The 12,843-nt window shown below is 36.6% G+C and overlaps 1 protein-coding gene across 9 annotated transcripts in view; it reads right to left on the bottom strand.

The window, feature by feature from the left end:
• Miga1 (mitoguardin 1) overlaps positions 1 to 12,843 on the bottom strand; it is a 70,193-nt gene that overhangs the window by 19,639 nt on the left and 37,711 nt on the right. For all 9 annotated transcript variants that reach the window (XM_074079705.1, XM_074079703.1, XM_074079702.1 and 6 more), the window contains exon 8: positions 8,691 to 8,791. In XM_074079705.1, coding sequence (XP_073935806.1) covers positions 8,691 to 8,791 — 101 coding nt within the window. The remainder of the gene's footprint in view (positions 1 to 8,690; positions 8,792 to 12,843) is intronic.

Below are 12,843 nucleotides of genomic sequence, written 5' to 3' on the forward strand. Positions count from 1 at the left end.
TTAAATGAGGAAAAATGTCTTCCTGACAACAAATAATGCCTAGAAAAGTGCAGCCTATAATTTGTATCTACTACTTAGAAAGTGGGTCAAAGGTTACTTAAATTTGAGTAATATTTCAGTTTTAGAATTCTCAAAGCACAAGAAATAGAGAAGCTTTTGCCCAGAATCTAGCAAATAATCACTGTCTCCTAAACCACTGAAGAGTCTTTTCCTTCATGTTTTATTAATTTTTATCTTTCAAGTTAATATTATACTTAGATATCAAATAGCCAAAAATTCTAACTTTTATCTCTGGGGAAAAAAGTTTAGAAAAATATATGCAAGGTATCTAATACTGAAATGGAGAAAAATTTAATGCTTAAAAAAAAAAAAAAAAGAAAAGAAAAGAAACCTTTAAGCCGGGTGCCTGTAATCCTAGATACTCAGGAGGCAGAGATCAGAAGAACCGTGGTTTGAAGCCAGCTGGGGCATGTAGTTCGTGAGACACTGTCTCAAAAAAAACCCAACACACACACACACACACACAGAAGGGGCTGTTTGAGTGGGTCAAGGTGTAGGCCCTGAGTTCAATCCCAGTAATGCAAAAAAAAAAAAAAAAAAAAAAACCAAACCTTTATACTGATAATGAAATGGAGAAGAAATTTAATTAAAAAAAAAACAAACCCGTACATCAATGGTGAGAAGTACTATATTGATTTAAATCCATTATGCTTCAAAAAATAAATCAGCAAATCCAACAATAAGATTCCAGAGTCAAATCTTGATTTAATGGCCTATCCTGCTTATTGTTGGATGGATTAAAGTATTTAAATCAGTCTCCTAAAATAGGCTTTCAGCTGAGAAAATGTATTAAAGATTTGACACTAGCTAACAGAAACAATTATTTAAATCTTTACTCTTAAATTTTTAAGCAAAAAAGTCACTGAAATGTTAGTTTAAATTTTCATTTTAGAATAGGCTTTATAAGAAGAAGTTTTCAACTTTTGAAAAAGTTTCAGAAAAGATTAATAATTAACCAGAGTTAATATGCTACCTCAGAAGCCGAAGTCAGAAATAATGGGCTGGGCTTGGTGGCTCATGCCTATAATCCCAGCTACTCAGAGGCAGACACTGGGAGAATCACTATTCAAGACAAACTCGGGCAAAAAGTTAGAGACCTCCCCAAAGTCAACAACCAAGCTGGGCAACTGGAGAAAGCCTGAAATCCAAACCAGTGGGAGACCCTGTAGGAAGATAGCAGAATTTACCTAGCACAGGCAAAAAAGTGCAAGATCCTATCTGAAAAATAACTAAAGTAAAAAGGGCTGGGGTTTGGCTCAAGTGATATAGCACAAGGCTCTGAGTTTAAACCTTAGTATTGTCAAAAAAAAAAAAAAAAGGAAGTCAATAATATGGCTTAATTCCAGATATGGAAACATGTAATTTATCATGAAAGGGATCACCTTTTTCTTTTTGCTAGCTCAAACTTGTTCTAAATATTTTGTTCTAAAATATTCTTTCTCAAAAGGGCACATTTCAAAAACTCATCCTTTCAAAAAGAAAAGTTAATACTATATTAATTTATATTGAAATATCATCCTGCCTTATTAGTTATCCCCCATATTTCACAAGTATTCGAAAAATAACCATAGAAGAAATCAAACAAATCAATAACAATAGCTACAATTTTTAAAAACCAGACAAAATAGATAAATCCCATAGATGAAGCAACCAGTGAAGGCAATGTTTTGAAATCAGATGAAGACTTAAGCATGCTACGTATTTCTCTTGTCCTCCATGAGGTGTAAGAGGGATGCAGTCTTATCTTCCTTGACATATGATGACGTCACTGAACAAGAAGTCATATTTTTAAAGTCTTAAAGTCTTAATCATGTTACTCCAGACCAGAGTATGAATGAAATAGCTTTGAAGTTCCAAATCTATTAATAGGCTAATTTCCATTTAAATATGGACCTCTTTTTACATGTTCACATTTTCCTTTCAAATCCACCACTTACAAGTAGGACCTACAGTTAAAGAAAGCAGTCTGTTTCCCTATTTCACTAACAGGAAAGAAATATAAAAGAAAATAAACCAACAATAGTTCCTCTTTAAATTATTGGTCCTCAATGATTCTCTCATTCATAGTCCAACACTGGACAGAGCTAACCAATATGCTGTAACCAACAGCATATTCTGGAAATGATGGAGTGTGATTTCTAAAGAAAGGTGGTAACAGTCATCCCTTCTACCTTGCTCACTTGTGGATCATTCTCCCTAGGGTGAAGAAACCAGGTGCCATGTCGTGAAGATAATCAGTCCTACAGAAAACTTGAGAAACTTAGGTCCCCTGCTAACAGTTATACCAACTTACCACTCATATGAGTGACTGAGTTATCCTGGGAGAGGATCCTCCAGCTCATCACACCTAACACCTCCATACTTTCATAGAAGAAAAACTTTAAATGGCAGATGCTATGGTTTGGACATGAAGTGTCCCTTCCAAAAGCTCATGTGTTAATATGCTTGATTGTCAGCTAGTGGGCTTCGGGGAAGTGATTGCACCATGGGGGCTCTGACCTAATCAATGGATTAATCCACTGATGGAATGGATTCATAATCCATCAGTGATGGCATTACTGGAAGGTGGTAGAAACTTTTGGAGGTGGGGCCTAGTGGAGGAAGTAGGTCACTGGCAGTGTGTTCTTAAAGGCTACATACTGCAGGGCGCCATTGGCTCACACCTGCTAATTCTAGCCAACTGGGAGACTGAGATCAGGAGAATCGAGGTTTGAAGCCAGCTTCAGCAAATAGTACATGAGACTCTATCTCCAAAATAACCAAAGCAGGACTGGTGGAGTGGCTCAAGTGGTTTAGTACCTGCCTAGCAAGCTTGAAGCCCTGAGTTCAAACTGCAGTACCACCAAAATAACCAGAACAAAATGGACCGGAGGTGTGGCTTAAATGGTAGAGTGCCTGCTTTGCAAGCACAAAGTCCTGTGTTCAAATTCCCATGCTGTTAAAAAAAAAAAAAGGCTATCTATTGTCCCTGACCCCTTCTTCATGTCCCTCTGCTTCCTGCTGCCACAAGGAACAGCTGCCCTCTGCTATGCCCTTCCACCATGAAGTTTCTGCCTTATCATGGGCCTAAAAGCAGTGGAGCCAGCAGACCATGATGGAAACCTCTGAAACCATGAACCAAAATAAATCCTTCCTTCCTTAAGCTGTTTTCTCAAGTACTTTGCCACAGTGACAAAAAGTGACTAATCCAGAAAAATTGTACTGAGAGGTGGGGTCATTACTGTGATTTACCTGACCATGATTTTCAAGTCTTGGGACCTGGTTTGCAGGAGAAATTTGGAAAAGTTTGGAGAAATGAGCTAGAAAAACCTTAGAATGCTGTAAGAGGTACTTAATGAGTACTTCTGATGGGAACTCAAAAGATCAGATTGCCGGGCAAAATGTAGACAGTAAAGACAGTAAATATTGCTAGCTGCTTTTAGCGACATTTTCAGTGAGAATCAGGAGCAAAAAGCATTTGAAAAACTTAAGTTTGGCCAGAAAAGGAGCATGGTTAAAGCTGGGGCCCAGGAAGGTATGCTTGTTAAAGAGATTGTTAAAAAGAATCCAAGTATGCACCAGGACAATAGAAAAGATAACTTGAGACTATCTCCACACTGACCAGACCCTACCCATTACAAGCTCCAGGGTGTAAAATCATAAGTTCATTTGAAAAACTTTCCCGAGGGCACCCTGCTGGCACAGGGCCACCTAGGAGTTTCCTCATGATTCATTTCACTCACTCAGCCCAGGCACTCAGAAGTTGCTGCAGTCATTGTCTAAGGGGGCCCAGACACTGCTCAAGCTGGCAGTAGACCTTGGTATTATCTACCTGATGCTAGTTTTGCAGGTAAGCAGAATTTAAGAGTTACTGGGTCACAGAGACTTCAACCAAGATTTCAAAGAAAGACCTGGGAGGCCAGGCAATGTGAAGCAGAGTAAGATTTCCTGCAGGCAGTCCCTTAGAAGATGATGCATGAAGCTGTAAGAGTGAAACCCAAGAGCCGCTGGAGGTCCAGGAAACTAGAGATGCAAGGAACATGTAACATCTCCTGTAGGAAGCAAGCAGAGCCAGCCCAGAAAGAGTGGCCACGTGAGCTACAGTCACCAAGACCACAGAGGCAAGACTGCCAAAACCTTCACATCATACTGTTATATGCCCTGGATGGACAAAAGCTGCAGGATTTAATGTTTGCCTTTCTGGGTTTGGATCTTGCTTTGGTCCAATCCTTCCTTGATAGTCTCCTATTCCTCCCTTTTGGAATGAGAAATTGACCTTGGGCCTGTCCCACCCTTTATGCTGGAAGTCTGTAACTTGCTTTTTTAACTTTGCAGGGGGCTCACAGCTAAGAGTTTGCCTTAAGTCTCAGAGTACACTTTGGACTTGGACTCTTGGGAATTGCTGGGGCTACTGAGACTCTGGGGATGGACTACTGCACTTTTGCATTATGAGATGGCATGAGCCTGTTGGGGCCAAGGGCAAAATGTTATGATTTAGATACGAATTCCCCCAAAAAGCTGATATGTTAAAATCCCAGTTGCTAGCTGATGGACTTTTGGAAAGTGATTGTATCATAACGGCTCTGATCTCATCAATGGATTAATCAATTCCTGGGTTAAATATTTGATGATATTATTGGAAGGCAGTGGGGACTCAGACAAAGTATTTCACTGCGGGGGGGGGGGGGGGGCGGGGCGGGGGGGTGTCTTATCCCTGGCTCCTTCCTCAAGTTTCTGCTTCTTGGATTTCATGAGGTAAGAAGCTCTTCTCTATCATGGCCTTTCACCATGATTTCTCTGCCTTGCCATGAACCTAAAAGCAATGGAACCAATCAGCTGACCATGGACTGAATTCTCTGAAACAGTAAGCCAAAATAAATCTTTGTCCTTTCCAATTGTTCCTCTCAGGTGTATGTCACAGTGGCAAAAAACTAACTAACACAGTAGCTATAGTTTCCCTTTTCAGATTATTATCATTCTAAATATCTTTGTCATTTTCTATGTTATTTTTGGTGTATTTTTTGCATTGCTATAAACAGATGCTGTAAACTCAGATTAATAGATATAGCAAAAAACTTCCCACATTTCCATCCAGAGTATGAGTAGAATTATAAAAATAAACTTTTCTCTTTAAAGACAAGTCTAAAACTTATAAAAATGCTACACACAGTGCAGAGTGATAATTCTAAGAAAAACTGAATCTATAGCTTAAGTTTCTCTTAGCACAATATTAGTTTCTATCTGTTAAATGACAATCTCTTTAATAGATGGGAGGGTTAGAAGCATAATGTGATGGTCTTCAAACATTAATAAGAAAAACGTTCATTAATTATCAGGAAGCACAAAAAAAAATCCCCATGGAATATCATCTCATTCTAGCTAGACAGGGTATTTCAAAAACCCAAGGGTTGGAGGTATGGTTCAAGTGGTAGAAAAAAAAAAACAAAGGTTGGAAGACTGTGTCAAGTGGTCAATATTCTATAACATGGTAGGGCAACTATGGTTGACAATTAGTTGAATATTTCAAAATAACTAGTAGAGAGATTTTTAATGTTCCCAACACAAAGAAATAAGTGTCCAAAGTGAGAGATATGCCAATTACCCTGATCTGGTCATTACACATTATATACCTGTATCAGCATGTCACCCTATACCCCATAAATATATATGACAACTAAGTCAATTAAAAAATACATACTAAAAAAAGACTTTTCAAAACTTGAAGGAAACCATAATGCAAAGTAAAAGCCAAATATATAATTTCAAATACTATATGATTCCATGTACACAAAAAGCCCATAATATGGCAAATTCAGAGTCAGCAGGTAGATTACTGACTTCCAAGGGCTGGAGAGAAAGGGGAGAAGAATGAATGCTCATGAATAGGGGTTTATTTTGGGGGTAATAATATTCTGGAGGGGCTGGGGTGTAACTCAGAGGAAGAATGCTTGCCTCGTATGTGCAAGGCCCTAGGTTTGATCCTCAGCACTGAAAAAAAAAAAAAAAAGTTCTGGAAGCCTGCCACAGTGATACACGTCTATAATCCCAGTACTCAGGAGGCTAAGGCAGGAGGATGGAAAGTTGGAGGTCAACCTGAGCTATATAGCAAGTTCGAGGCCAGCCTGGGCAACATAGCAAGACCCTGTCTATACATATATTGGAATTCAAAAATAGTGTTGGTCGCATAGGTCCAAGACTATTATTATTTAAAAACCACTAAACAGTACACTTTAAAAGAGTGCATTTTATGCCACATACATTACATCTTGACAAGCCATTATATTTAAAAAACTGTGGTTCCGAATCAATGTTTGGCAACGTTTATATTGAAAAATCTTGTTAATCACTTTCACAAATGATTAGCCTAACTTAGAGAAAAGCTCACTGCAGGAACTGTCTTAATCTAAATAAACAAGAAATCTTACTGCTAATCCTAAACAAAGCTCTCAAACGATTAAAAACTATTTAATTTTTCAGAATTCTGGTCCCATTTTCTTAATGACTTTTGGCATTAAAATAGCTTTCTCTAATTTAAGCATTTCATACAGAGTAAATATAGTTAAAAATAATTTAACAAACATTCCTTATAACGTAAAAGAATTTATCTTGGAACATTCGTATTTTGAGATCATACAATTGTACCCTAGAAGCATTCCTAGGATGTTTCTTTGATATTGAGTCGTTCTTGTATACATTCATATACTTTGTTTTCCATGAGAATTTTTTAAAAGTATTAAAACTCTGTAATTTAAACAAATTTAAAGTGAGTCCAATGAATACTTGAATTTTTTTCTTTTTGGTGGTACTGAGGATCAATTCCAGAGTCTTGTACATGCCAGGCAAACACTCTAGCACTAAGCTGTACCCCAGCTCCCAAAATATTTTTAAAAGTTATATATTAGAAAGAAACTTTAACTGACAGGCATGGTGTTATATGCCCGCAATTCCAGCACTCAGAAGAATTGTGAGTTTGAACCTAGTCTGAGCTACATAGTGAAACCCTGTCTCAAAAGAAAAAAAAAAAAAAAAGAAGCTAATACAAATCTTGAGAGGATGAAAGAGATTATATAGACAGTACTGCTTTAAAAAAGGGAGAAATGGGTTGTTTTCATCTTCACTCTAGAGACAAATAGCTTTCAGTCTATTGAAAATGTATTTTTTTCCTGATAAACTTTACCATTAGAAAAAGGGAGAAATAGGTAAGGGTATATGGTTGATGGACTTCATATATTTATATGAAATAGGACAAAGAAATCTCTTGCAACTGCTTTAAGGGGGATGGAGAAGACTGAGGGGGAGAGATGTTGGGGGGTGATCTAACAAATGTACAATATAAGCCTAACTGGAATTGTCATATGAATCCCCCTTTGAATAATGAACATACCAATAAAAAATTTATAATAATAAGGGAAATAATAAACAAATAAATAATTTTTAAAAGGGAGAATCAAGGTTCAGGATGCAAAGCTATGCCATACCTACAGTTTTCTGTACTATAGAATGAATTCACGCATCAGTTAAAGGTATGTAACACTACTTATATGAACAAGTCAACATCTAATATCCCAAATCTACCACAAAATGTAAATATTCTAGGATAAAATTGGACAAATGTGATTTTAAGCTTGTTTTTTGTTTTTTTGATGGGACTGGGGTTTGAACTCAGGGTCTTGCACTTGCTAGCAGGTGCTCTGCCACCTAAGCCACTCTGCCCCCCCAATTTTTAACGAATTAAAAGTAGAAAAAAAAAGAAAAAGAAAAGATGACTTCTTTCTAAGCAGTATCTTTTGGTACAATATTTAAATCTCATTAGAAAACAAATTACCCATTGATTTAAAATTTAATGGTCACTAGAGTTCCTGCCTAGCAAGCATGAGGCCCTGAGTTCAAACTTCAGTACTGCAGAAAAATAAAATAAAATTTAGTGATCACCACTGTTTACACATTAGTGTTTTTATATCTAGCTTTTTTCTTCTGCCTCTATGCCTGCATAATGTATCACTTTAAAAATTAAAGTCATACATTCTATATAAAACTTTATGAATTATACTTTACTTAATATATGTTCCCATGCCACTATAAATTATTAGAAAGATGTTTATGGTTATGTATTTCAAATTACAGATGTCCACAATTTGGCATTTAACTGTTTTCAGTTTTTCATTATTATTAAAATGCCATAGTAAATATTTTTATATATATGTTAGAACAGAAGTATGATTTGTGAATCTGAACATTTTCCCTTTGAACATAAACTGGAAATTGCTTTCCTTTAAGAAAGGACTTCATGTGCTTCATTCATAGTTCACTATCTAAGTACCCACTGAGCATACGTGTACATGTCCACCTCCTTACAAGACTCCTGTGGGAGGCTTATATTCATGCTGTATTCATCGCCGGATCTTGGTATTTACCATAAAAATAAACAGCAACTAGCCAGTAGCAGAATACACTTGTAATCCTAGCACTTGGGGGACTAAAGCAGAAGAATCACAAGTTCCAGGCCAGCCCAGGCTACACAGCAAGAACCTGACTCAAATTAAAAAAAAAAAAAAAAAAAAAAAAAGCAACGGACCTGATTTATAGCACAATGACAAAACTATACTCTCTTACTGAAAAAGAGATCCTCACTGCAAACATACATGTCTTACCTCTGCTGCTGAAGCAAAAGAATCAGTTGAGGCAGTGCTCAAGGTGTCTCGCAGGCCAAAGTCATCCATGGTCCCCTTCACTGTGGTATCTGTATTTTTATCTTAAAAGTGAAAAAGGTGAAAAGTTCAGAAATCAGTATTCTTTGTCTCTGCCATATTTCACTTTCTATAGCTTGATTCTTCCCCAGTCTTTAGTTAGACAGTTAGGATCTAAAAGGCAAACAGTAACAAAGCAATGGGGTATAACCTGGGACAAGACACTCAAAGTCTATCCACTGTTTAACTGACTCCGAAGCACTGCCAAACACAGGAGAAAATGCTATAAAGCACACTTCAGTTTTTAATTTAGAAAGAGATTAAGCATAATTTTAGAGTAAAGGGGCTTTTGAGCACATCTTGATTATCTACATTATTTTGATTCATGGTAAAATCAGAATATATCAAAACTAGTTTAAATCCAAATGATTTTTTTGCAAGAGGTCTTGTCCAAAATAGTAGAACTGTAAGGTTCATTCAAATCAACTAAATTCTTAACATAAAAATATCTGGTCAGTCACTTGTAGTAAGCTGATCAATTAAAACAATTCCAGAAGTTCGATTTTAAAAACCTACTTTAAGAGCTGGAAGCATGGATCAAGTGGTAGAGCACCTGCCTAGCAAGTATGAGGCCCTGAGTTAAACCACAATACTGCCACAAAAACAAATACGTAGATAGATAGATAAAAAGAAAGAAAAGAAAAAGTTACTTTAAAAAGCAGAACAGCAGTCAGGCACAGGTGCCTCACTCCTGTAATCCTATCTTCTTGGGAGGCAGAGATAGGAGGAGATAGGAGGACTGAGGTTTGAAGCCAGCCCTAGCAAACAGTGTAAGAGACCCTATCTCAAAAATATGCAACACAAAAAAAGGACTGGGAGCACTGGTTCAGGTGGTAGAGCCCTTGCCTAGCAAGTGTGAGACCCTGAGTTCAAAACTTAATATTGCCAAAAAAAAAAAAAACAAACCTGAACAGCCAACAAAGATCAGAACTAGGTCCCTGACATTCATTCTGCTTACTTATTTAAGGGCCAAATATAACTGCCTCAATGATTTAAAGGGCTGAATAAAAGCTTAAACAGTTTGGAAATTATTTATCTGGCCATACCAAGACAGGCTATTTGCAGTATACAGCATTCTGAATATGGATGTGAAGAGCTTCACATCAGGAATCTAGTCAATGACCCTTAAGTTTTCAAATAAACATTCTACTTACCCATGTGATTATACTGTAAAAACAGATGATATACATCAAAATTATCACAGGTATAAAAAGCAAAGGATAAAATATATACAGCTTTTTCCTATTTTGATTCTCAATGTGTTAAATTTGTTGAGCACTTTATCTCTTAAAAGAAACCAGAAATTTCCTTGACTTTCATTTATCTAAATTTCTATTCCATTCACTACCTTTACCAGAAATCTTTCAAGTTCTCTTTAAAACCCCTAAAGTACACCAGACACAGTTGGTTCATGCCTTTAATCCTAGCTTCTTAGGAGGCCAAAATCAGGAGCCTGGGCAAATAGTTCCTAAGAACTCATGTCCAGAACAACCACTACAAAACAGACTGGAGGTGTGGCTAAGTGGTAGAACACCTGCTTTGCAAGCACAAAGCCCTGAGTTCAAACCTAAGTCCCCTGAAAAATAATGAAAAAAACCTAAGTACCAGAAAACATCATTTGTGACTCACAGGGAAGTTTTTTTTTTTTTTTATTCAAAACAAGTTGTGCAAACAATTATATTCCAAATTCTAAGCCAAGCAAGAGAGGATAAGCCTCAACTTACACAAATTCACTCCTATTAAGCATCAAAACAACCACCCACATTGCATATTTTTTCCTACTTTATTTTTGGAAGGACCAGACTCCACATTTACTTCTAAATTTAAATTATAATTGTTTTCAGGTAAACTTTATATCAATCCTTTGGAAGTATCTAATTTTTAGCTTAAAATCATTCTACAAAGCCAGGCATGAGGGTACATGCCTATAGTTCCAGCTACTCAGGAGAAAAGAGGACCTCTTGAGGCCAGCTTTATGACACAGCCAAGCCTCAACTCAAAAATGAATGAATGAATGATAAATAAATAAATAAATAAATAGATCTTCTACCAAATGATTCTTAGTGGGACAAAATCTGAGGTGAAATTATTCTATTTCAAAAATATTATAGAAATTTACCATTTTCCATCAAACTAGAGAATAAAGCAACATAACTGCTTCACACTTATAGCTACTTATAAAATTGGTATCTTTGGACACTCAATTATGGGAAAACATCCAGTAATTATCTTTTCTGTGCATATAAAAGTTTTTAAAATTATACACACACCAGGCACAGTGGTAAATGCCTATAATCCCAGCACTAAGAAGGCAAAAGGCAGAACTGTGAGCTCCAAGCTGGCCTGTATTCCACAGCAAGATTCTGTCTCAAAAAACAAAATGAAAGAATATACATACTTTGAGATTATTTATGAAATTTAACCAGTATGTAAAACTTTTAGAAGTTTTATTATTTTCCATTCTTCCTACTACCTGTGAAAAAAAGAAATCACAGTACAATCTTCATTGTGTCACAGCATCTTCAAAGCAGGATTAAATTTACAACCATTTATCTCTTGGTTCCATATGCTTTTTTGCTATTTTCAGAGTGGGACACAAACGTTTATCTTCTGCCACTTTACCTTTCAGACAATACCCAGGAGCTGCTAAAAGTCTGTTTTACTTCCATCAACAGTACCAGCCATTCAATGTCATTCCAATCAGTTACCACTGTACTTTGAGGGGGGGAAAAAAAAAAACCTAACAAAAATGGTTCAATTCCAGAAGAACTAGATTTACTCATTAAATCCATCTCCATAAATCACAGAGCATACCTCTTATTTCAGTAATTGTTACGAATCATAACAATAATTATGAAGAGAAGTAACCCATCTGTTTTTCAGATGAGCCAATGAAAAGTAAAAAAGTAAGAATCTTTGGTACTATCCCAAACTAACTGCTTTCATGTATCCAATTAAAATTTTAAATACTCTTTCTAAGGGCCAGTGGTGTGGCTCTGTGGTAAGAGTGCCTGCCTAGCAAGTACGAAGTCAAATTCAAACTCCAGTACTGTCCCAACCCCCAAAAAACTCCAAACAACAGCAACAACAAAAAACTCTTTCCAAAACATACCAAGTCTTTTTTATTTGTTTCTTTTGTTTTGTTCTGAGACAAGTTCTAACTATGTAGTCCAGGTTGGCCTTGAACTTGTGATCCTCCTGCCTCAGTCTCCCAAGCCCTGAGATTATAGGCATGTACTATCACACCCCACTTAAAAAGTATCAACTTTTGGTTGTGATACTGAAAGACAGGGTCAGCATGAAAATTTGAAAACTAAAGCTTTCATCTTAGTCAATAGTTTTACAAACTGCTTATTAAATTTGTCTTAGTAGGAAAAAATGCTAAAACCATAATGAGGTATTTATATACCAACCAGAATGGCAATAATTGGGAAAAGATGGCAATTTTTTTTCCAGAGGTGTACTGCAGTGGAAACTCTAACATACCACTGGTGAAACCATCTACCACAGGTAGAACTATTTTAGAAAGGCTGGTATTATCCACAGAAGCTTAAGATTGTGTTCTCTATGCCCTAGCAATTCTACTCTTGTTTGTTTCATAGAAATGAATGCTTGTATACATAAGAATGTTTCTGACAACTGTTTAGCTCCAACTGGGAAAAAGCTGTCCATCTGCCATAGAATGATATACAAGTTAGTATACAATGAAATACTATGCAACAATAAGAATGAATTGCTGCTACACACACGAACATGGATGAATATTACAATATGCTAAGTGAAGGATGAGATGCATGACTTCTTTCATGCAAAGCTTAGAAACAGCCAGAACTAAACTACAGTGGTGAAGGCTACAAACTTCATCAGTAGAACTATGAAGAAAAGCTAGGTTATGAGCATCAGGGCAGTGGTTAGTTCTGTGGGAAAGCAGGATTGGGAAGGGGTAAAAGGGCACCTGGGGAGTTGGTGGGATGTTTCATGTTTTGATCTATGTGATAGTTATATAAGACCGTGAGATAAATCACTGTACTTTTTTGTTTTCTGCACTTTCCACTAA

The sequence above is a fragment of the Castor canadensis genome, chromosome 7, assembly GCF_047511655.1.
Source record: "Castor canadensis chromosome 7, mCasCan1.hap1v2, whole genome shotgun sequence".
NCBI lineage: Eukaryota > Metazoa > Chordata > Mammalia > Rodentia > Castoridae > Castor > Castor canadensis.